Source organism: Rhizophagus irregularis, chromosome 18, assembly GCF_026210795.1.
Source record: "Rhizophagus irregularis chromosome 18, complete sequence".
NCBI classification, from domain to species: domain Eukaryota; kingdom Fungi; phylum Glomeromycota; class Glomeromycetes; order Glomerales; family Glomeraceae; genus Rhizophagus; species Rhizophagus irregularis.
The window spans coordinates 1,048,641-1,073,410 of record NC_089446.1 but is presented as its reverse complement, the minus strand read 5'-3'; the positions used below and the strand labels follow the sequence as shown (position 1 = coordinate 1,073,410).

The window sequence follows — 24,770 nt, the reverse complement described above, 5'->3', positions numbered from 1 at the left end:
AGTTTTATTATTTTATCCTTGATATTAGATAATGAAAGAATTTTTTTTTCATTTTCTTATTTATACGGATTTAAAAGGAATCATGTATTAAAATGAACATGATAAATATTTAATTTATCAGAGAATGAAGTATATAATAGCGGCGACATATCAGTATTAGCTAATATTTTAAAATTTTACACATTTTATAAAGAAAATGATTGAGTTGCACGTAATACAAAATATTTTTGGGGTTAATATTAGCTAATATATTTATTTCACTGACTCACTGCCCCAACAATTTTATTTATTTTAACTTTCAATTGAAATTTTAACTACCGACAAAGTAATTATAAATTAATAACATAGTATTTTAATGAACGGATTGATTTATGTACTTTAAATAAATTACCTTAATCTGAATTCTACTATGTACAGTATCACCTGTAATAGTATGGTAATATATTTAATTGTAAATTTCGATATATTGAATAGTATATGGTGTTAATTTTGGCCAAAATTTGATATTTGGTCAAAGTTATTCCTCTATATGTAGTATCGGGTACGTTATAAGTTATACTATTTTATAATCTACTATTACTCTTTTAACATCTTTTTCAATCTTATAAAATTTATAATGACTATTAGGAACATGCAGATTTGATTAAACAGACATTTTCCAATGATCGAATGTTTAATTAACTTCATGTTTACTTCGTAACCCAATTTTCAATTTATTATCACATATATATATGCAATACATTTTAAAGTCAATTTTATAATATGTAGTCGCGTAATTTCCCGAAAACAGGCACTTAATAACTAGTAAACTTGTTTTTTAGTGTAACAGATAGACAATGACAAAAATACCATTAAAATAAATAAATGGTAACCCTTTTTTTCTTTAATTTGTGCAAAAAAAAAAAAAAAATAATTAAGCCATGAAAGACCGTAATTATTCTCTTGAAGAAATCAAAGAACTTGAACAGGAATGTTTTGAGCTTAAAGATGATAACAAAAGAATTTCAAATGAACTAAATAAATGTTCCAAAGAGAGAGATACTTATAAAATGAAACATGATGAAAGTGAAGATCGGGTTAAACGTTTGGAGGCGATCTGTACTGAATACGAAGGGTTTAAATATGAAAATAACAACTATTTAAAGATAAATAATGAAAATAATGACCTCAAAACTCGACTCGAATGTTTGTCAACTGAAAATGAAAAACTTAAAAAGGAACATGCAGCTATGTGCAAAGAAAATGATAAACTCGAAGCTCACCTCAAACTTAAAAATAATAAACAAACTAATCATTCAGTGGTATACAATGATAACTCTGATCCCAAAGTTAAGCCAAAAGAATTAAGAACATTGGTGTCGTCACTTAAATCTGATAAAGAAAAACTCACATATAAGCTTGCAGAAACAGAAGAAAATTTAGAAAGAACTCGTGCCGAAAATAAAATACTTAAAGACAAGATATCTTCCAAAATTCCAGACAATTATTCAGCAATACGTAATGAGAATGATAAACTCAAAGCTCAGCTCGAAAATTTAACAATAACACTTCATGCTGAAAGTGCGAAGCTTAAAAAAGTAACAGCCGATTATGAAGTTATGTGCGGTGAACACGATCAACTCAAAATTCACCTCAAAAATGAAAAAAATAAGATATCTACATCTAAAAGTCCAGACAATTATTCAGCGATACGTAATGAGAATGTTAAACTCAAAGCTCAGCTCGAAAATTTAACAACAACACTTCGTACTGAAAGTGCAAAGCTTAAAAAAGTAACAACCGATTGTGAAGTTATGTGCAATAAACATGATAAACTCAAATTTCACCTCGAAAATGAAAAACTTAAAAATGATAAACTAACTACTAATCTATCTAATGATAACTCTAATCTCAAAGGTCAGATAAGAGAATATAAGAAAAGTTTTTCAATACTTAGTTCTGAAAAAGAAGTCCTCACAAATCAACTTGCGGAATCAGTTGCAGAAAACAACAAACTTAAAAATAAGATATCTACATCTTCCAAAATTCCAGACAATTATTCAGCGATGCGTAATGAGAATGATAGACTCAAAACTCAACTCAAACAATTCGAAGTTAAACTTAAGGAAAAATCCAAGTATGATCGATTAGCTACTGACATTAAAGTTAATAATGGAGAAATCGGTAAATTTCAAAAAAGACCTAACGAGTTAGAAGAAATTAGGCAAATTCATAAAAAAAATGAAGAATATGTTAAGGAGATAAATAAACTTAACAATTTATTGCAAAAAGGTGAAGAAGAAAAACAGGAACTTATAGAAAATAATATAAATCTTAAAAAAGAAGCATCTCAATACCAGTCCGAGCTGGGTACTATTACAAATTATCGAATGGACGATGACGATAAGAATCATTCTGTTCAACTTAAAAAGGATATTGAAAAATTACAAAATAAGTTAATAAATTACGTCACAACATTAAAAGGAGATTGTGAGATCGATTTCAATGCAGTTAATGGTCTTATGGAAAGGTATCATATTAAAACTAAAATTACACCAAAACAGCCTAACAAGCCGTTAATTAAAGCAGTTTTACAACATCATGTTATAAAAAAGATTACAAAGGATATTAGAGAATACTTCAAACAAAATTCAAAGGAAGAATCGACAATGCATTTAGAAGCAGAAATTGCAACAAAGGCAAAAGATTTAGAAAATAAATTAGCTTATTTCTCTAAAACTCGAAGTGGAACGGACACAGTAACTCAGGCAGCCTCAATAAAAATACGACAAGAAGTTAATATCGCTCTTGGTAATCGAGGATTTTCAGATGTCTTGTCGGGTGAAAACTATGTATCACATGGTTACACTATCATTAATAAAGCTGAATTGAATAAAGAAATTAATAAATATCGTATAATTAAAGATGAAAACAAAAGAAAATATGTTGAGAAATTGGCGCCAGATTTAATTCGAGAATTTATTAGAATGATTCAATTTCGTTTAAAAGTTCAAGAACCTAGTGCTCAAATGAAATGGATCAAAATGGGTTCTAATATTAACCCAAGCATTATGGAAGGAAATTGGGATGAAGATGATATTGATAACTTAGAAGTGGAAGTTTGCTTTTTTCCAATGATTGGTCAAAATTTGGATGATGTGAAGAAACGTAAAATATATACTCATGCTCAAGTATTTACAAAAAGGAAGAAATTCACATCGTATCTTGGTAATGTTATCCCCAAAGAAAATAAGAAAAATTTAGAATTGGAATCGGACGAAGAAGGAGTAGAATAAATATGTGATATTTTTTATGTTAATTTAGATTAAATAAAGATTTTCATTTATTAAAATATTTTCAAACTATTCTCAAATTCAAATTATAATAATTATTATTATTAATGATATTAACATTCAAAACAAAGTCTAAAAACTCTTTAGATCGTTTAGTCTGATAACCTTGCCCTATTTAATCTCCATATCGCAAATTATACAAGGTCTATTAGTTCCAAAATGCACGTTGAAAAGGTTGACTATGCAATTTCTTGATTAATTGTAATATTAATTTCACGTACTGTAAAACAGTAAAACAGCGAAATTTGATCATCATCGGCGAATGGTACATTTTAATAAAGTTTTTGATCAATTATTGTAATTGACCATATTACCTACTAGTATTATTTTCAATTTGACGTTCAAGAAATTGAATGTACCTCGCAAAAGTTTCTTACTCGTTCGACTTCATCTCAGTCGCGCCGCATTTTCTCATTACAGCTTTATCGTTTTCTGAATATTAATGGTCTCCGAATTTTCTGACCAATATTGAAGAAAATTCCTTTAATTTAATTAGTAGGCCGGGTAATCTCATAATTCAACCTCTTCAAACTTAGCATTGTACGTATTTACTATCTTTAATGTTCCCATACCTCCGTCCTCCGGTGAGACATTCACAATTTTTCTGAATACTTATTTTCTATATGATATTCCTAACAATAAAGAAAGATATTTTTATCATATTAATTCTAACGTATACATGACAAAACTATATTATTTACGAATAAATGGACCCAAAATCTATGAAAGATATCATATAGTAATATAATTCATTAATTTTAGTGTTCAAAATATTATTTCCTTAATTATTATAATTTTACCTAAATTAAACCAATCACGGCGCGAATTTCGTTTATTTATATTACAAAAATGCTTGCTATAGATTGTAAAAAATTTATACATTACGCTTATAAAATTAAATTTATCGGTAAAATCGTTCAAGAATAAAGACCAGTAATAAATCACGTTTTTTTAAAAAAAATTCGGTTTAATCACATTTCTTTGTTTCCTTTTTTTTATTCATATAAAAACAATTACGCCAAGATTAATATTGAAACTAACTTAATATTTTAATATAAGTATTACTTATCTCCTGGCTAATTAGGAATAAGTAAAATTTTACTAGGATTGGATAAATGATCGGCCGAAGGCTGATCATGTTCCGATTCTAAGTAAAATTTTACTATTCCAATTAGCCAGGAGATAATTGATTTATCCCCTGCCATTTACACAATAGTAAGTGTTTTATAGTATATCGTGAGTATAATATAGTATATTTAATTGTTGAATCTTATTTTTCTTTTGCTTGGTTTTTTTTTTATTTTAAAAGATTTTAAAAAAATAATTGAATTTTAAAAGCTTCGGAACTATTACTATTACACTTGAAAAATAATATTGAGATTACAAATAAATTAAAAGAAAGATTTTCTCATTTGGAAAATGCAAATCTTTCCGAATTACTCAAATTTTCAAATCAGTCCATTATAGTATAATCAATAGTTAATTTTTACCGCAAAATTTCCTAGAAACGGATAAATAAATACATATAAATTTTGCTACCCAGTAGGTATAACTACAATTGCATAATCGTGTAAATGGTGCCGATCAGGGGATAATCAATATTTCAATCATTTATTGCTCATTATGGCTTCGCTTGAAATTACTGTAGGTTTGAAAATATTGAATGATCGCATAAATTGAAATGCTTACTGGAAATAGCCAAATTTATTTAGTCTTAATTTTATTTATTTTTTTGTTTTTTATTTATACGGATTTAAAGGGGAACTGTGAAAATCGTGTCGGAGAATGAATTTCGAAGTATATAACAACTGAATTTTATTTATTTTAACTTTTTATTGAAATTGAAATTTTAACTGCCAGGTTTATTGAGTAATATAGATAATTAGAAATAAATATAAAAATTAAGAACATAGTATTTGATGAACGCGTTGATTTAACTTTATGTAAATGAATTTTATAGTTTATTACTGCCTTAGCTCATCAAAATCCAATTCTGCTACCAAATTTCGCTTTTCTCCAACTTATAACGACTTAGGAGCGTATTTAATTAAACAGATTGTCCGCGTGGCCAATTTTCAATTTTTATCACAATACTGATACGATAAAGTTAAATTTAATAGTCACGAGGTCCTCGAAAATAAGTAGTGTATTACAAAAAAATTATGCATTACAACTGATAAGCAGATAAGGTAAAGTGATCAAAATACCATTAATTTGTCACTTATGAAATAAATAATTGGTAACCCATTTTCCATCTTTAATTAAAATTATCAAGTCAAAAGTTGATGATATGGAAATGGATGAAGTGGTCGACCGTAATTACTCTCATGAAGAAATCAAAGATCTTGAACAGAAATATTTTGAACTTGAGGCTGATAACAAAAGAATCTCCAATGAGCTAGCAAATGAATTTTCAAAGGTCAGAGATTCTTATAGAGTGAGATTCGATGAAAGTAAAAGTCACTACTAATCTATCTAATGATAACTCTAATCTCAAAGTTCAGATGAAAGAATATGATAAGAAAAATTTGTCAACATTTCGTTCTGAAAAAGAAGTCAACTTGCAGAATTAGTTGCAGAAAACGAAAAACTTAAAGATAAGGTATCTACATCTTCTAAAGTCCAGACAATTATTCAGCGATACGTAATGAAAATGATAAATTCAAAGTTCATCTCGAAAATTTATCAACGACACTTCGTGCTGAAAGTGCAAATCTTAAAAAAAGTAACAACAGATTATGAAGTTATGTGCAATGAATATGATAAACTCAAAATTCACTTCGAAAATGAAAATCTTAAAAATAAAAATAAACAAAATAATCATTCATTGTTATACAATGAAATCACTAATCTCAAAATTCAGAACAAAGAATATAAGAAAACTTTGTCAACACTTCGTTCTGAAAAAGAAGTCCTCGCAAATCAGCTTGCAGAATTAGTTGTAGAAAACAAAAAGCTTAAAGATAAGATATCTACATCTTCTAAAAGTCTAAACAATTAATTATTCAGCGATACTTAATAAAATGATAGACTCAAAACTCAACTCAAACAATTCGAAGATAAACTTAAGGAACAATCCAAGTATGATCGATTAGCTACTGACATTAAAGTTAGAATGGAGAAATCGGTAAATTTCAAAAAAGACCTAACGAATTAGAAGAAATTAGGCAAATTCATAAAAAAAAATGAAGAATATGTTAAGGAGATAAATATTCTTAATAATTTATTGCAAAAAAAGAAAAGAAAAACAAGATCTTGTGGGAAATATAGAACTTTAAAAAAAAAGCGTCTCAATACGAATCTGAAAAGTATAATAAACTTTTGTATAAATGATGACAAGATCAACTTAAAAGATATATTGAAAATTTACAAAGGAAGTTAAAAAATTACGTCACAACGTTAAAAGGAGAAGGGATTGATTTTAAAGCGGTTATAATCAATCCATTTTAAATTATTCATGCTCTTCAGATTTTTTGACAAAAACTTTATTTTTAAATTGCTAGTCATATACAATTGCTGCAATAGATTGGTCAGTTGGTGACTATAGCAAAATTTCCAATTTCACGTTTGTGTGATTATACAAATTATTGAATGTACAGTGACTTATTTTCCAATTTTTTTTTTACGGTCGACGTAAAGTAAATTGCTGCGGCCTCAGCTTAGTCAGCTATATATTAATTACATCATGATTTATTTTATTTTTTTAATAAAATACATTAACTTCTCTTCAATTGTAAATAACTTATGAAGCAATACAGTACATTATTTCTAAAAGATGAAAATTCCAAACAATTTGATAAACTAACGTCAATCAAAGTAGATTTTTTATTTATAATTTTTGGTCTTCAGACAGATTACTAAATCGCATTTCTAAAAGAACGTCATTTCTTGAATAAATATCTAAAGTAATCTCGCCGCTTAACAGAAAGCCCAGAACCGTTCCTGAAAAAGTAAGAGAGAGATGTTACATCGTTTCTAAAAAAAAATTTTATTATGGCAAGTAAATTTATGACATAACAGGTCAGTTATTATGGATGCCGAAATGTAGTTAGAAATTAGCCATCACAGATATTTCATCAGTCGGTCTCCTTCAAATTAACTTCATATTGAAGGATCGTATTTGTCTTTAATGTTTGGACCCTTCACATTTTGCTCGTTATCGATATAATGTAAAGAATTCCTATCGAAAAAAATCTCTTTTTATTATCGTATCAATTCTAACGTAATATGACGGAACTACATTCAGTATATTATTTACCGAATAATAAGCAAACCTAAGAAGGATACAACGCAATTAATTAGTTTGTCGTAAAAAAGCCAAAATGATAAATTCTTAACTTATTATAGCTTTACATATAATCTAAACCATTACAACGCGAATTCTCGTTTATCCGCGATGAACGTACTGTAAGTATATTAAACTAGGAAACGGGAACCGGAACGAAAAACTAAAATTTGCCGATTCATTGGGTGACGATCACGTGGAGGACAGAGAAACTCACGTGATCAATTTTTTTTCATAGTGCGTAGACATATATTGTCCTTCGCTTTCGCTCCGGACAATAATTAAAATGCAACCTATCATATTTACAAAAACTCATAATTGATAATTATTATACATATATATTATAATTCACGATTCTAAAAATAATATTTTATAAGAAAAATCTTTGATTTACAGCTATTGCTGATGAATATAGTACTGCCATTACGTCAACTATTAAAAATCGCAAATTAAAACCCTACATTTTCTTTATTACCTTTTTTGGATATATGAAAAAATTTACGCCAAGAATCTTTTATTATTCTTATTTGAAAATAAGTTTCATTCATAAATATTCTTTCAAATCTTTCTAAAATGGAAACAATAGTCTTGTCATACAATGATGATAACAAAGTGACTCTCTTTGTAAAAAAAAAAAGAGTAAAATTTAATAAAGTTTTTAATCGTTAAATATAGTAAATAATTGTTATTATTCGAATGATCAGATAATGATAAATGGGAAAATATAAATTAATTTCAAAATTCAGTAATTATAATTAAATACTCAAAGTTTCGCTTGAAATTAATTTGAGGTTATTGAAATGTTTGATTCCGATATAAATAACTAAAATATTTTATAGAATGAATTTTTGCGAAAATATTTCAAATATCTTGGTTCTAGTGCTTCGATCCGGATGAAAACTTGAATATTTTCATGTGACGATTATGGCTGAGAAAGATTATGAATTTCAGATTTAAACAGACTATAATTTAAACCAACATTAAAGTATTATTATCCCAAAAATTTATACTAATTCTGGCCAAACTCATAGTGCCAGCGAAATTTAATGAAATTCAATCCGGATGAAAATCCGGATAAAACCGCTACGGATCGAAGCACTACTTGGTTCCATCACATCAGAAGTAAAGATTCTTTGTTTTTGATTAATTTTTTTTTAGTTTATATTTATTTGCAATTAAAAAGTTATTTTTTCTTTTTCTCGGTTATCTTATATGAACTTCATATAAGGAAATCGTTAATTAAATGTAACGCGATAAATATTTATTGTCATGGTTTCTCTGAAAGATTACAGTATGTTGAATTATCTGAGGATAGAAATTTTGAAGCATGTATTGTGAAAATCATGAATATTTTATTAATATAACGTGTTAATTTATCATACGTCAATCAAAATAATGTAATCTGCAAGTATTTTTTCAGACTCAGTAAGGCTATGTCGGTCACATGGTCTTTCATTGATGACCCGAAAACAAACATAACTTGTTTCAACTTGGTTTTGTGTATTACAAAAAAATTTTTTATGCATTTCGTAACTGATAAACAGATAAGGTAAAGTGATAAAAATACCATTAAATTGTCACTTATAAATAAATAAATGGTAAACCTTTTTTCCTTTAATTTGCAAAAAAAAAAAAAAAAAAAATTTAAGCCATGAAGATTAGTGATCAGAACGATGCAATGGATGTGGATGAAAATTATTCCTCTCGTGAAGAGATTCAAGAACTTGAACAGAAAAATTCTGCCCTCCAAGACAGACTAAATGAATGTTCCCAAGAGAGAGATAATATCAGAGTGTTACTTGATGAAAAGGAAGATCTGGTTAAACAATATGAAGAAAGTTTGAGGGCGCTCCGTACCGAACATAACAAGTATTTAGAAATAAGCAATAACCTCACAGCTGAACTCGAAGGATTTATAGATAAACAAAAAAGTAATTCTGACGAAATTAGATACCTCAAAGAACAGCTCGAAAGTTTGTCAACTGAAAATAAAAGGCTTAAAGAAGTACAAATTGATTATGAAACCATATGCAATGAAAATAATACCCTCAATGATCAACTCTCATCACTTAGAGATAATAATTCTAACGAAATTAGTAAACTTAAAGCTCAGCTCGAAAGTGAAAATGAAAAGCTTAAAAAAGTACAAAATGATTATGAAGCTGAAAACAATAACCTCAAGGATCAACTCTCATCATTTCGTACGGACAACAAAAAACTTAGAAATGGTCAAAAAAATGATTCTAATGAAATTCGTGACCTCAAAGCTCAGCTCAAAAGTTTGTCAAGCGAATATGAAAGACTTAATAAAGCACAAACCAATTTATCATCAACACTTCGTACTGAAAGTGCAAATCTTAAAAAAGTAACAACAGATTATGAAGTTATGTGTGGTGAACATGATAAACTCAAAATTCACCTCGAAAATGAAAAACTTAAAAATAAAAATAGCAAACAAAATAATCATTCACCGATATACACTGAAAACTCTAATCTCAAAGTTCAGAACAAAGAATATAAGAAAAGTTTGTCAACACTTCGTTCTGAAAAAGAAGTCCTCACAAATCAACTTGCAGAATTAGTTGCTGAAAACAAAAAGCATAAAGATAAGATATCTACATCTTCTAAAAGTCCAGACAATTATTCAGCTGAAAATGATAAACTCAAAGATCAACTCAAGCAACTCGAAGATAAGCTTAAGGAAAAATCCCAAAATGATCAATTATCTACTAATATTAAAGTTAAGAATGGAGAAATCAGTAACTTTCAAAACAAATCTAACGAATTAGAAGAAATTATACAATTTCAGAAAAAAAATGATGAATATGTTAAGGAGATAAATGATCTTAAAAATTTATTGCAAAGAAAAGAAAAAGAAAAACAAGAACTTATAGAAAAAAATATAAATCTTAAAAAAGAAGCATCTCAATACCAGTCCGCGCTGGGTACTATGACAAATTATCGAATGGACGATGACGATAAGAATCATTCTGTTCAACTTAAAAAGGATATTGAAGAATTACAAAATAAGTTAAAGAATTACGTTACAACATTAAAAGGAGATTTTGAGATCGATTTCAAGACGGTTAATAATCTTATGGGAAAGTATAATATTAAAACTAAAGTTACACCCAAACAGCCAAACAAACCGTTAATTAAAGCAGTTTTACATCATCATATTATAAAAACGATAACAAAGGATATTAGAAAATACTTCAAACAAAATTTAAAGGAAGGTTCGATAATGCATTTAGAAAAAGAGATTGCAACAATGGCGAAAGATTTAGAAAATAAATTAGTTAGTTTCTCTAAAACTCGAAGTGGAGATGACACAATAACTCAGGCAGCTTCAATAAAAGTACGACAAGAAGTCAATATCGCTCTTGGTAATCGAGGATTTTCAGATGTCTTGTCAAGTGAAAACTATACATCACATGGTTACATTATCATGAAAACAACCGAATTAAATAGAGAAATGAATACATATCGTACGATAAAAGATGTAAACAAAAGAAATTATGTTGAAAAATTGGCGCCAGATTTAATTCGAGAATTTATTAGAATATTTCAATTTCGCTTAAAGGTTCAAGAACCTAGTGCTCAAATGAGATGGATCAAAACAGAATCTAGTATTGACCCAAGCATTATGGAAGGAAATTGGGATAAAGATGACATTGATAACTTAGAAGTTGAAATTTGTTCTTTTCCAATGATTGGTCGAGATTTGGAAGATGTGGAGAAACGTAAAATATATACTCATGCTCAAATATTCATAAAAAGGAAAAAATTCATTACAAAAGGAATAGACTATTTGACGTCCAAAAAAGCTAAGGTACATTTAGAACTGGAATCGGACGACGATTCATACAATGCAGTAGATTAGATTAATTAAATACTTTTTAAAAAACTTATAAAAAAGAATTCTTTGTAAAATCATTATGGATTATATTATTAAGGTCGAACTGTAGTACAAACTGAAATGAAATTGAAATAAAAAAATTTGAAATTTATATTTATTAATAAAATAATTTATTTATTAATTATTTAAAATAAAACTCTAAAAACCATTTAATTCATTTAAGTCAGATAATTCATTTAATTCGAACTTGGTTTGATAGTTTTGCCCATTTATTTGATTAAAAGCCCTGGCTTTAATTTCCATATCGCCGAATGATAAGCAAAATGTACAAGGTCTATTAGTTCCCAAATGCACGTCGGGGAGGCTGATAAGTAATTCTCCAAGCAATTTCATACCAGGTTCATCACAATAAACAGCACTCTGTTCTTTTGTATAGTATATATCAAAGCTCATTTCTGTTTGATCCGGAGAAATAGGAACCAAGTCTTCAACTATATATTCTTGATCAGTTGTAGCATTAGTTTCGCGTTCTGCAATACAACGAAATTTATGAATCCTCCCATCACTTGTGAGCCGATCTGATGGATCTCCATATTCCCATAAAGGAGATACCTTGATCCCAAAGGTATATTTTAATACACGAGTTGCAATGACACATTTTGAGTTATTCATGTTCTTCAAATTCTTTGACTCGTATAAACTTTTTCCGTATATCGCTGCGCCACGCACTACCGCTGCGATAGGTTGATTCGGAATTGAGATGTTTTCAACTAAGTGACTAAATTCTTTCTCGATTTCTTTCTGCAAATACTTTGATTGACCAAAACCACCAACTAAGAATATTGCAGAACATTTTTCAGAATTTTTTAATTGAATACGAATCATTTCGAAAATTCTAACAATAATAGAATCAAACATAGATTTAATAATATCACAATTAAGCGTAATCATCCATTCTTTTTCTTCCATCAAATCTTTCTCTGAACCAGTAACGTAATCTAATAATGCAGGAGCAACAGCTTCTAAATCAATTTCATAAATAAAATCTGGATCATCTCCGGTGAATGGTAACTTGACATTTTGGCAAAATTCTTGAATTAAATTTTGAAATTGGCCATAATGTTTATTAATTAACGAATCCATAGCCGATTTTCCAACTTCACTCTTAAGTAGTTCAATAAATTTGTTGTCGATAAATGTACTCCCACAAAAATCTCCTGCTCGTTCAGTGACTTCACCTAATTGGTTTTCTTCTAACAATTTACGTGTTGTTAAATCTACTGTGCCACCGCCGCAGTCAACGACCATGAAATTTGCTTGATTAGACAAAAGAATATTTAATTAATACAATTATTAAAACATAATTTGTTAAGCATATTTAAATAGAAACATACTTCCGGATTTTGTGAGTTTGTGTTCTTTTAAGCTACTATACAGACAGTAGATTGCTGCAGCTTCCGCTATATTTATTTTAAAAATTATTTGTTTATTTTTTCATCACAATCATTGCAGTAAAATAATAAACATGATCAAAATAATCAAACATACGTTCAGTTGTAATCTGCAATTTTTCTGAAAATTTGTTATTGATCAATTTAGCGTTGTATATACAATCTCTCATTATAGCTTTATCATTTTCTGAATATTCAGCTGGTATAGTAAGAACTATGAGTACATTTTCCATGAAATCAATTCCCGGCCAAAATTTATGAACATTTTCTTTAGCCAACTTTATCAATCAAAAGTAAAGATTATTATAATGTGAAAAAAATAATTTATTTATTTAATATTTTAATTATTTACCTTTCCCATTTCATAAAGGTAATCGGTAATCGCTTTTTTATATGTTAATGGTTCAGGCAACTTTGGTCTATACTTTTCCAAACAATTACCCAAATATAATTTAAATAATTCTATAGGTCTTGCTTCATCATCTCTGCTTCTCCTACTAGGTTTCGAGTACAAGGCCTTATAACCCCATGAATCAACCTCTTTAAATTCGTCAGTTTTGTATTGAAGAATTGTATTTGTCTTCAATATCCCATCCCTTCCAGGCCAATCACTATTTACACGGATGTCTCCGATATCTTTAGCTTCGCAATGATATAAAGAAAATCCCTACCATAAAAAAAAAAATTAATTTCTTATCATATTAAATTTAACATGAAACTACATGATTTTACCGAATAAGTGGTTCCAAAATCTGATTTAATATATAATATATAATTAATTCAGTGTTAAAAAGAAAATTCAAATGTCAAATATTATAAATGTACCTAAACCAATCACAACGCGAATGTCGGTTGTCCATGACATTATGTTAAATGAACGATATACAGTAAAGTAATTAATGGATTGAAAAAATATACTACCGATCATATTTATATAAACAAAATATATTATGTAAATCATTTATCAGAATTTTTATCCAATACAGGTAAAAAACGTGTTTTTTCCCATGCATTTATTTTCGATTTAATCACTTCTTTTTTTGGTAATATGAAAAATTTACGCCAAGAATTCTTTATTGTTCAATAAAATTAAGTTCATTCATTGAATTCCTAATTTCATTCATAAAATTCTTTTTGTTGAGGATAGCCAAAACTCCTATTTCTAATATGGATACAATGGTTTGATGTATTGCAATACGAACGTTCCACATATTTTTGTAATCGATATAGCAGATAAGATTTATTTATTTATTGCATATCTTTGGAAATATTTTGACTACAAAAAAAAAAATAAAAATTTCAAAATAAAGCATGTCAATTGAAATCCAGAGTGATATCCGTGTGGTCGTCTCAATCGGTATAACTTTTTTTATCAAATTTTATAGTCTTGATAAATATAATCTAATCCAAATTAATTATTTTACCAATATTAAGACTTCGGAACAACATTTTCAGTAAGAATTTGAATCAGTAATTTATGCCTCTATTTATTAATTTAAAGATTTATTTACAATTCCTTTCGTTATTTGATAATATAAATTTTAAGGGATATGCATATGCTCACAAAGAAAATCCCAAAAATATTACTGTTCAAAGTGAATGGGAAACGACCGGAGCTTCCTTTAAAACTCCAACCGTCATAAAGTATGAAGATGATTCTTATACTAAAATTAGTTCGTGGGGATTTCCCGCATTAGCCGAAAAACCAGTGAAGAAAAAGAAGACAAAAACTTCATCAAAACCTATCGAATTGTTTAAATTACATTTAGTAAAATCATTAGAAAAAAAACCTTTTTTGCCCAAAGATTTAAATTATAAAAATGTTATTAGAGATTATTTGAAAAAATTGGGTGATCATATTAAAGAAAGTTTAGAACGTCACTGGAGGAATGTAGATTTTTATAAGCACGTATTAATTGTTCTTACAGTAAGGATCAATTTATTTTTAATTTACTTGTTGATTTAATTATAAAAATTAATTTTTCTTTTTTTTTAAAAAATAAACAAAAAGGTTCCTGCGGAATTTGATGATAAAGCCATTGAAACATTTCGTGAATGTGCTATCAACGCAGGTTTATTGAAAGATAAATATAATACTAATAATCTCAAATTTACGACAGAACGTATGTAAAATCAATTATTTATATAAATTTTTTATATAAACTGAATTAAATAAAATTTTTACTCATTAATAAACAGCTGAAGCAGCTGCAATCTGTTGTCTGAATCCAACAACAAGAGAAGAGCATCATTTAACTACGGGAGGTTAGTAATTATAATTAATATTCTTAAATTACGTTCGTTATTAATTTTATCTATTTTATTTGTTCGTTGTATAGATTCGTTTATGATTGTTGATTGTGGTGGTGGTACCGTTGATTTAACAACACGCGAGTTATTAGAAGATGAAAGATTAAGCGAAATAACAGAACGTTCAGGAGACTATTGCGGATCATCCTTCATAGATCAAGCATTTCTTGAGTTTGTTGAAGAAAAAGTAGGCAAAGCTGCAATCGAATTAGTTAAAAACAATCATTATAGTCAATTACAATATTGTGTACAAGCATTTTGTAAACAAGTAAAAATACCGTTTACAGGGGATGATTCAAACCCTGGTGAGGATTTAGATTTAGAAGAATTGTTACCAGCGATACAACAATACGTAACAGGAGAGGAAAAGAATAGAATGGAAGAAGAAGAGTGGTTAATCAAACTAAGTTTTGAGGATATTAAAGGGATGTTTGATCCTGTTATAGATAAAATTATAAATTTGATTAAGGATCAATTGGACAAAAATGAAAAGGGATGCTCAACTATGTTTTTAGTGGGAGGATTTAGCGAATCTAAATATTTACAAACTAGAATTAAAGAAGAATTTGGCGAAATTGTTCCAAACATTTCAGTTCCGCCTCAACCTATTACATCGGTTGTAAAAGGAGGTAAGTAGGTTTTTCATTTTGATTAATTTCATTTAATTTAATAGTATACAATCATAGTAATATTTCTATTTTTTGTTTAGGTGTTTTATACGGACTCAAGGAAAAAACTGTGAAAGATCGCATATTAAAACGAACATATGGTTAGTTATCATAATCTGTTATAATTTTTACTATTTTCATGGGTTAATTTTTTTTTTATTTAGGTACTGAAATAGTACGAAGATGGAAACAACCTGATCCGCTTTCGGAAAGACTTCCAAATGGATTAACTGTAGCTTTCGAAAGACTAGCACAACGTGGTGCAAGATTACCTCGAGATAACAAATTCACCAAAAAGTTCAAGCCTCTGTCATTATTACAACAAAAAATAAATTTTGATTTATATGCTACAGAAGGAAGTGATGCAAAATTTTGTGAAGATCCTGGAGTGAGTAAGCTTCACAACTGGGAAATTGAGTTACCAGAGAATGAAAATCTCGAGGATACAACAATTTTATTTACTTTATCTTTTGGTGTTGGAATTGAAGCTACTGCTGAAAATCAAAAAACGGGTAAAAAATATCAGTGTGAAATCAAATATGAATAAATTCATAATCAAATCTATAATTCTCGTACTTTTATTTAACAATCGTAAATTATAATTATAAAATAAAGTATTAATTAATTGTTCAATCAGTATTTTCTAAATATATTTGTAGTATTATTTAATTAGTCATTTATAACTTAAATTTTGAATTAAAAGTCGAGTTTATCACATTCTAATTTAAATTTCAGAACGTATTCATTTATAACTTGATAGATCTTAATGATGCTGAAGTCCAGAAAAACAAGTGATCGCGCTGTGCATAAATTTTTGCCGGTTCTAACGAGTAACGATAACGCGAAAACGCGGACTTTTAAAATTTTAATATTAAAACTATATATTTGAAATATTCCGCTGTTAATTAAAATTAATCACAAAATCATCATCTTAACCAACATCATATCCTTTGCATACTGTTAATTCCAAGGATATGAGCTTTCAAGAAGTGGAAATAATGACCCATTTGGACTGGTTCATCTGGTCTTTTCCATGGTTTAGTATTTGTAAAAGAATAAAATTTGAGTGTTATCTTCATACATTCGGGATAGTGCATCAGCTTATAATAAGATGAATAATAAGATTATATTAAATATCTTATTGTAACATTTTTTTTAAAATTTGTATTAAATCGTTGATGTTATATTTATTTTCATATTGATTGATATTATTTATTTTTTAACAAAGAATATTAGCATATGATCTAGTTGTTGAAAAACATCCAACCGTTATGAAATAATACCAATTTTTAAATCAATGATTTGACTTTCTTTATGAAGTGCATAAACCATACAGTATAAGGTTATTATTTTTTGTTGTAAATACTATTCTCTTAAATCTTCATCTATTTAATTGTTTTCTTTAGCTAGACCAAATATTTTCTATACAGATCAAGAAAAAATAGCGAAGATGTCGTTAATATCATAAGTGACTGCTGTGTGTCTAATGATAATGTCCAATGTTTAACGACTAAACACTTTTGGCATTACTAATAGTTTCGTCATACAATATCATTATATATCTTTGTGCAATTAGATTTACTTGTAATAAATAATATATTTTTTAAAAGATTATTATGAATAGAGATTATTCACTTTTATTTATTCATCTAAGAGTAGGTACGGGAATTATAGTACATAGAGATCTAAAATTAATAAAGAGAGGGTTCATCAACCACCCATTGTCAAAAATTTAAACTAGAATGTACTACGAACTAGAGAAATAATATCGCTACAAACGGGAGAAGATAAGATAATCAAAAGCTACATGGCCGTTATAATACTCGTATTTTGTTGTCGCCACACGCATACTTGCTGGTGTGAAGTGGTGGGTAGTTGTATAAATATTAAATTTAAACAATTATATTAAAAGAAGAAAGAAATAGATTAAAATGGAAATTAAAATTCTGAGATTTCTTACACGTGCTCGAACATTGATCGATCGATGTAAAGTGTTAATATTATGGATTAGTTTATCCATTAAAGACACGTATTTCTAAATCCATATCTGTTTCAATCTTCTTTAGGATTAGGAAGGAGCATGATATTCAAACGACAAATACGAATCCAAGGATTACTGTAGTAAACCAGTAGAAACGGGCAAATAATTCAACCGTTTTTACGTCATTCTGGTTTGGTAAAATGAATATTAGGGAGTGAAGTTGGTTAACCTCGGGTATTCGGACAAATAAAAAAATATATCTTAAACATCCATTAACGCGACTAAGCTAATACCATTCACTAAATTGAAATAAATAAAAAGAGGTTCAACAGAATTTTAGAAATTTAATATCTGATTATTTCAAAGGGACAGAGGTAAGTATTAGTTCCAATACAACAATGAATCGTATTGTTTATTTTTGATCTAAAATATTAACCCTTAACGGCTTAACAGTAAGAACTTACAAAAGTAATAAACGCCACCATAAGAGTACCCGATCTAATTATCAACAGAAAATGGTAGTCTAAAATTTGGCTTATTACTTACTTTAAGTTCGATGCAGAAACAACATTTGTTTAACCTGACGAAAATTATCAGCAATCAATTTTAGACAATATAATTTGTGAAGGAAATAAAGAACCAAAAATAGCTTATATGAAATGGCGTAGGCAATTACGCGATGTGTTACAATTCTACCAGAGCTTTCTACAGAAGAAGCATTATGTGCCACTGTATAAAGATATGCCTTCTTTAGCATCTTATTGATACTATTTAGTTCTGGATTGGGAAAGTTTATAATCATTTGTTAATTTAGTAAGAATACTCGATCATCTTTATTATCTATAGAATCTTTAAATAGGCTAAATCATGTTTTTCATAATGTCTACCTTTTTTGGTTATATGAATTGCTTATATGAACAAAATTACGCCAAAAAATTCTTATTGATACTAATAAACATAAGTTCATTCATTGACTTTTATGATACATTAATGTTGAATGCTTTTTTCTTTCAAAATGGAAACAATGGTTTTATTAAATCATGTCATCATGCATATTACAGATTATCGAACAAGCGATATCTATCTTTGTAATAAATATTTTTGATTGCGACAATTCAAAAATAATGTTGCTATGATTCTGTATTTTTAATTATATCTTGTAGTTTTGGTAGATATAATCTCAAAAATAATGTCAGAAGATAATAATATTCGAGTGGTTGTCGCTATCGGTAATGATCTTTATTATTATTATATTCTGCAGTTTCGATAAACGAAATTCTAATTAATAATACATTCTTCTTATTCATATAATGTTATTTTTATAAGACTTTGGAACAAACTTTTCAGTAAGATTTTTTACAATTTTATAAAATCCTCCAATGATTTAAAAATGACTTAATTGATAGTTTTTTCATAATATAAATTTAAGGGATATGCGTATGCTCACAAATCTCTTCCTGAAGAAATTATATTTCGAAATGATTGGGAAAAATTTGGAGGTCGTTTTAAAACTCCAACTGTCATAGAGTATAAAGATGATTCTTATACTACTATAAAGTCATGGGGATATCTTGCATTAATTGAAAAACCAAAAAAGAAAAAAAAGTCATCTTCCTCAGAATCTGACGGTAGCTCTGATACCAAGAGGACATTTAAACCTATTGAATTGTTTAAATTACACTCGTTAGAATCCTTGAAAGAAAAGGAAAAACCTTTTTTGCCGGATGGATTAGATTTTAAAAATATTGTTAAAGATTTTATGAAAGAATTGGGTGATGATATTAAAGAGAATTTAATTCGTCATTGGCAAAATTTGGATTTTCATAATAACGTATTAATCGTACTCACGGTAAAGATCAATTTTATTTAGATTTTACTTGAGATTTAGTAACGAAAATAATTTTTTTTTTTAAACAAATGAAAAGGTTCCTGCGGAATTTGATGATAAAACAATAGAAATATTTCGTGAATGTGCTTTTAATGCAGGCTTTTTGAAGGATAATCTCAGAATTACGACAGAACGTATGTAAAACCAAATACTTATTATTATGTAAGTCTTCAAATAACGTGAATTTCTTAATTATCAATAAATAGCCGAAGCAGCAGCGATCTATTATTTGGATTCAATATCAAAAGAAGAGCATGAATTAACTCCAGGTTAGTAACTAATTATTAGTGAACGGTAAATTGCTATATTACTTTTTTTAATTTTGCCTGCTTGTTATAATAGCTTCGTTTATGGTTGTCGACTGCGGAGATAACACAGTAGACTTAATGACATTTGAACTATTAGAAGATGAGAAATTGAGCGCACTAGAAGAACATGTGGGGGATTATTGCGGTTCATGTTGCGTGGATCAAGCATTTCTTAAATTCGTTGGCGAAATAGTAGGAACATCTGCAATTGAATCGATGAAAATCAATCATCATGGTCAATTGCAATATTTTGTACAAGAATTTTGTAGAGATGTTAAAATTCCGTTTACAGGAAAAAAAGAAGATTTAGATTTACAGCAGCCTTTTGTATTTGATTTAGAAGAAATATTACCAGCAATACAACAATATGTCAAAGAAGAGGAAAGAAGTAAATTGGAAGAATCAGAATGGCTAATTGAAATTAACTTTGAGGATATTAAAGGGATGTTTGATCCAGTTATAGAAAAGATTATACATTTAATTAGGAGTCAATTAGACAAAAGTGAAAAAGAATGTCCGGCCATATTTTTAGTAGGGGGATTTAGTGAGTCTAAATATTTACAAGATAGAATTAGAGAAGAATTTGATGAGATTGTTCCAAATATTTCAGTTCCACTTCACCCTATTACTTCAGTTGTAAAAGGAGGTAAAACAGTTTTTCATTATGATCGATTTAATTAATATTTAAATACAACGAAAAAGTGATAATAGTGTTTTCTTTGGTTAGGTATTTTATACGGACTCGGAAAATAAAGAAGTAGATCAACGAACATATTTACGGTAAATACCTATTACTTATTGGAAATTTTCTATTTGCTGATGCAGCACATCCATCTTATCTAATTATATTAACGAAATATTGTTTTTGAATGTACATTACAGACAAGAAGGACGTGATGATTTTCGTGATTTTCAGTAATTGGAAATGATGAAAACGAAAAAATATAAAATTTATCTAGTAACTTTTAAAATGAGCTTATTTTATGGTCTTATTTTATTTTTTTATTTTTTTCTTAATCATTATTTAATGGCGGCTATGCTTATCTGTTATTATCGTTAACGTAAAATAACTATATTATAATATTCAGTTTGCCTATAAAAATGTGTAGTTTGCTGCGCCATCACAATCACGTGTATTATAAATATTTGAACTAATCTATATCTGGTTGGGATTACTTCATTTTTTGCTATTTCTAAAAATCCGGAGAATCCGGATTCATAAACTCCGGTCTAGACTTATTATAATTAGTAAAAATACAATCAATCATATTTATTTCTCCCCTTTTTTTTAAGAAAACAAGTAAAAAAATTCTCTAAAAGGTTATTTCGATTTAATCACATTTCTTTGTTTCGTTTTTGGTCATATGAATCAAGATAAGGATAATGCTAGCCTGAATGTTCATTCATCGATGTGAAAAAATTTTTTTTTCTAATTTTTTTTAAAAAGGAAACAATGGTCCACATAACGCATATAACGTTTCACAACGGAATTGTACAATTGATATTGCAGATAAATGATATAACTAGCATAAATTTTGTTGCGAGAAAAAAAAAATTTCAAAAATAATTAAAATAAAAAATAATGTCAGAAGTGGATGATGATATTCGAGTGGTCGTTGCTATCGGTATGATTTTCTCCTATTAAAAATTCCGTAATTTAATAATAATTCTATTAATAACATCACATATATATATATTTTTTTTTTGTAAGATTTTGGAACAACCTACTCTGTAAGAACGTGACGATATATTTAGAGAATCTTATAATTTTATGCATATTTTTATATTTTTGTGATTTTAAGAAATATTTCTAATTTATAACATTCATCACATAAATTTTAGGGGTACGCATATGCTCACAAAGAAGAGCCTGATGAAATCATAGTTCAAGATAGTTGGAAAGAATATGAAGCCCGTTTTAAAACTCCAACCGTCATAAAATATAATGATAACTATAGTGTTATTAAATTATGGGGATACCCTGCATTAACCGAAAGATCGAAGATTAAAAAAGCTCGACTCTTTTCTTCTTCCAAATTACCTAAATCTACATCAATCCCTATTGAATTATTTAAATTACATTTATTAAAATCAATTAAAGAAAGCGAAAAACCTATTTTGCCGAGAAAATTAAATTATAAAAATGTTATTAGAGATTTCATGAAACAATTGGGTGATGATGTCAAAACTAATTTGAAGAAGGCTTGGCAAAATTTGGATCTTGAAAAAAACGTGTTATATATACTTACGGTAAGTATTAAATCTAAGTTTATTATTTATTATTAATCATAAATAGATTAATTTTTTTTTATTCCTAAGGTTCCCGCTGAATTTGATGATGAAGCAATTGCAACATTTCGTGAATGTGTTTTTAATGCTGGTCTGCTGAAAGATAAAGACAGCAATAATATCAGAATTATAACAGAACGTATGTAGAATCTTTTTATTAATGCAGTCTTGTATAAGTTTCTTTATGATGATTAAAATGTGTAATGTTATATTGAATAAATTTCTTAATTAGCTGAAGCAGCGGCAATCCATTGTTTGAATTCGGCATTAGAACATAATTTAACTATAGGAGGTTAGTAATTATAATTAATGAAAATAAATCTCGATTAAAATCTAATTTATTTGATCGTTATGTAGATTCGTTTATGATTGTCGATTGTGGTGGTGGCACCGTAGACTTAACGACACGTGAACTTTTAGAGGATAAAAGATTGAGTGAACTAACTGAACGTACAGGAGACTGTTGCGGGTCAAGTCGTATAGATGAAGCATTTCTTGAATTTATTGGGGAAAAAGTAGGCAAATCTGTAATTGAATCAATAAGAAAAAATCATTACGGCCAATTACAATATTTTGTACAAGAATTTTGTAAACAGGTAAAAATACCATTTACGGGCAATGATAAGGATGTGCAACACTCTATTGAATTAGATGTATTGTTGCCACCAATAAAAGATTACGTAAAGGAAATAAATGAAAAGGAAAGGAAGATATTAGAAAATTCTGAGTGGGTAATCGAAATTAATTTCACAGATATTAAAAATATGTTTGATCCCGTTATAGATAAAATATTAAGTTTGATCAGGGGACAATTGGATAAAAGTGAGAAAAAATGCTCTGCTATATTTTTAGTAGGGGGATTTAGTGAATCTAAATATCTACAATATAGAATCAGAAGAGAATTTTGTAAGATTCCAAATATTTCAGTTCCACCTCATCCTACTACATCAGTTGTAAAAGGAGGTAAATAAGTTTTTTTCTTTTGTTTTTTATCAATCACATTTAATTTTTATTTATTTTATTGTTTTTCTTCTGCTTAGGTGTTTTATACGGACTTAAAGAAGAAACTGTTAAAGATCGTGTATTAAAACGCACATATGGTAAATAACTCAATGTATATTATAGTTATTATAATTTTCATGGTACTCAACCTTTCTTTCTTTTTTTTTTTAGGCACTGATGTAGTACGAAATTGGCAACAATCTGATCCGCTTTCACAAAAGCTTCCAGATGGAAAAGTCATAACTTTCGAAAAACTAGTACAACGTGGGAAACAAATATCTATGGATGAAAAGATTGTTAAGGAGTTTAGGCCATCATCATTATTGCAACAAAAAATAAGTTTTGATATATACGTTACGGATAATCAAGATGTAAAATATTGTGATGATCCTGAAGTGAGTTTACTTCGTAATTGGGAGATTGAGTTACCCGAGAATGAAAGTATTGAAGACATGAAGGATACGACGATTTTATTTACTTTAACATTTACTACTGTTGAAATTTTAGCTACTGCTGAAAATAAAAAAACTGGCAAAAAATATCACGTTACATTTAAACGTGAATAATTATTAATATAACTTAATTTTTCATGATATTATTTGTATAACAAGAATTTAATAAAATATTTATTATAGTACATGTGTTCTATTTTATTACTTGAAATTTGTAATTTTAAGAAAAATGTAATCAGTTTTCTTGATAATAAAAATGCAATGTAAAAATCTTCAATTTATTTGTTAAACGTCCAAAACGAATTGAGGAAAAGCACTAATTTTGATGGTACTATTTGAGAAAGTTCCTGAAATAGGATTATAATAATGTTGTCGTAAAATATATAGTAAAAAAAATATCCAAAGCTTCATTACATTTTAGACGCACCACGGAACCAGAACCACCAAATTACTTCTTGATATTAACAAATCGCGCACTCAAAAGCTGACATGCTTTTTAGACACTGGACGACATCTTTTATCAAAAACTTATGAACACGGATAAAATAGAATATCCATCCTATCTGGGATGAAGGATACACGCTAAATGTGTTGAAATACATGATGGAAATCACGCTCTTCGTAAAGAAACAATAAAAGACGAACTGAAAGTTCCAAAATCCAAAAATTATTCAATGATAAATGAATTTAAATCAGTTCAAAGAAATTTCTGAGAAATATAAACGATCTGGAGAAGATTTGTCAACACTTTCGTACCGAAAATGAAAGGCTCAAAATCAGCTTACAGAATTCGTAGGGAATTTAGAAATAATTTTACTGGAATCATAAAGATGAGACGTGTAAGTTTTCCAAGTATTCAGACGATTACGATTTGAAGCGATACGTAATGATGAAAATGATAGTTACAATGGCACAGTAAATCGTTTCAAAACGCTAATGCTTTTA

General features: G+C 28.1%; 7 protein-coding genes across 7 annotated transcripts; 6 read left to right on the top strand and 1 right to left on the bottom strand.

The window, feature by feature from the left end:
* Positions 1-920: 920 nt before the first annotated feature.
* OCT59_009867 (uncharacterized protein) lies at positions 921-3,346 on the top strand (the record flags this gene model as incomplete). The annotated part of the gene is made up of 1 exon (XM_066132650.1): positions 921-3,346. The coding sequence occupies one exon, from the start codon at positions 921-923 to the stop codon at positions 3,273-3,275; it is 2,355 nt and encodes a 784-aa protein (XP_066000272.1). The 3' UTR covers positions 3,276-3,346.
* A 2,276-nt stretch (positions 3,347-5,622) lies between these two features.
* Positions 5,623-6,333, top strand: OCT59_009866 (uncharacterized protein; the record flags this gene model as incomplete). Its single annotated transcript, XM_025332516.2, has 2 exons — positions 5,623-5,785; positions 5,900-6,333. The coding sequence occupies 2 exons, from the start codon at positions 5,623-5,625 to the stop codon at positions 6,331-6,333; spliced, it is 597 nt and encodes a 198-aa protein (XP_025171000.2).
* Positions 6,334-9,268: 2,935 nt separating this feature from the next.
* Positions 9,269-11,663, top strand: OCT59_009865 (uncharacterized protein; the record flags this gene model as incomplete). Its single annotated transcript, XM_025320613.2, has 1 exon — positions 9,269-11,663. One exon carries the CDS (start codon positions 9,269-9,271, stop codon positions 11,498-11,500), a length of 2,232 nt encoding a protein of 743 aa, XP_025170998.2. The 3' UTR covers positions 11,501-11,663.
* An 11-nt stretch (positions 11,664-11,674) lies between these two features.
* Positions 11,675-13,792, bottom strand: OCT59_009864 (uncharacterized protein; the record flags this gene model as incomplete). Its single annotated transcript, XM_025320612.2, has 6 exons — positions 11,675-12,792; positions 12,871-12,936; positions 13,025-13,205; positions 13,280-13,594; positions 13,660-13,679; positions 13,753-13,792. The coding sequence occupies 6 exons, from the start codon at positions 13,790-13,792 to the stop codon at positions 11,675-11,677; spliced, it is 1,740 nt and encodes a 579-aa protein (XP_025170997.2).
* Positions 13,793-14,207: 415 nt separating this feature from the next.
* On the top strand, positions 14,208-16,550 carry OCT59_009863 (uncharacterized protein). Its single transcript, XM_066132649.1, has 8 exons — positions 14,208-14,284; positions 14,362-14,381; positions 14,474-14,854; positions 14,939-15,050; positions 15,127-15,192; positions 15,267-15,866; positions 15,947-16,006; positions 16,070-16,550. Exons 1-8 carry the CDS (start codon positions 14,239-14,241, stop codon positions 16,450-16,452), a joined length of 1,668 nt encoding a protein of 555 aa, XP_066000271.1. The 5' UTR covers positions 14,208-14,238; the 3' UTR covers positions 16,453-16,550.
* Positions 16,551-19,021: 2,471 nt separating this feature from the next.
* OCT59_009862 (uncharacterized protein) lies at positions 19,022-21,181 on the top strand. The gene is made up of 8 exons (XM_025327503.2): positions 19,022-19,115; positions 19,213-19,232; positions 19,316-19,735; positions 19,812-19,908; positions 19,981-20,043; positions 20,117-20,728; positions 20,810-20,862; positions 20,965-21,181. The coding sequence occupies exons 1-7, from the start codon at positions 19,076-19,078 to the stop codon at positions 20,833-20,835; spliced, it is 1,278 nt and encodes a 425-aa protein (XP_025170995.2). The 5' UTR covers positions 19,022-19,075; the 3' UTR covers positions 20,836-20,862; positions 20,965-21,181.
* A 483-nt stretch (positions 21,182-21,664) lies between these two features.
* OCT59_009861 (uncharacterized protein) lies at positions 21,665-23,939 on the top strand (the record flags this gene model as incomplete). The annotated part of the gene is made up of 8 exons (XM_025327502.1): positions 21,665-21,707; positions 21,794-21,813; positions 21,925-22,332; positions 22,402-22,510; positions 22,604-22,663; positions 22,729-23,334; positions 23,412-23,471; positions 23,545-23,939. The coding sequence occupies 8 exons, from the start codon at positions 21,665-21,667 to the stop codon at positions 23,937-23,939; spliced, it is 1,701 nt and encodes a 566-aa protein (XP_025170994.1).
* Between the last annotated feature and the right edge of the window lie 831 nt (positions 23,940-24,770).

What these genes read in the sequence shown, in the direction of transcription:
- OCT59_009863 (XM_066132649.1), top strand. Translation starts at nt 14,239, where the DNA reads ATGTCAATTGAAATCCAGAGTGATATCCGTGTGGTCGTCTCAATCG. An exon ending in ACTTCGGAACAACATTTTCA is followed by an intron (nt 14,382 to 14,473) that starts GTAAGAATTTGA and finishes ATAAATTTTAAG; the next exon opens with GGATATGCATATGCTCACAA. An exon ending in TCTCAAATTTACGACAGAAC is followed by an intron (nt 15,051 to 15,126) that starts GTATGTAAAATC and finishes ATTAATAAACAG; the next exon opens with CTGAAGCAGCTGCAATCTGT.
- OCT59_009862 (XM_025327503.2), top strand. Translation starts at nt 19,076, where the DNA reads ATGTCAGAAGATAATAATATTCGAGTGGTTGTCGCTATCG. An exon ending in TCGAGTGGTTGTCGCTATCG is followed by an intron (nt 19,116 to 19,212) that starts GTAATGATCTTT and finishes TATTTTTATAAG; the next exon opens with ACTTTGGAACAAACTTTTCA. An exon ending in ACGTATTAATCGTACTCACG is followed by an intron (nt 19,736 to 19,811) that starts GTAAAGATCAAT and finishes ACAAATGAAAAG; the next exon opens with GTTCCTGCGGAATTTGATGA.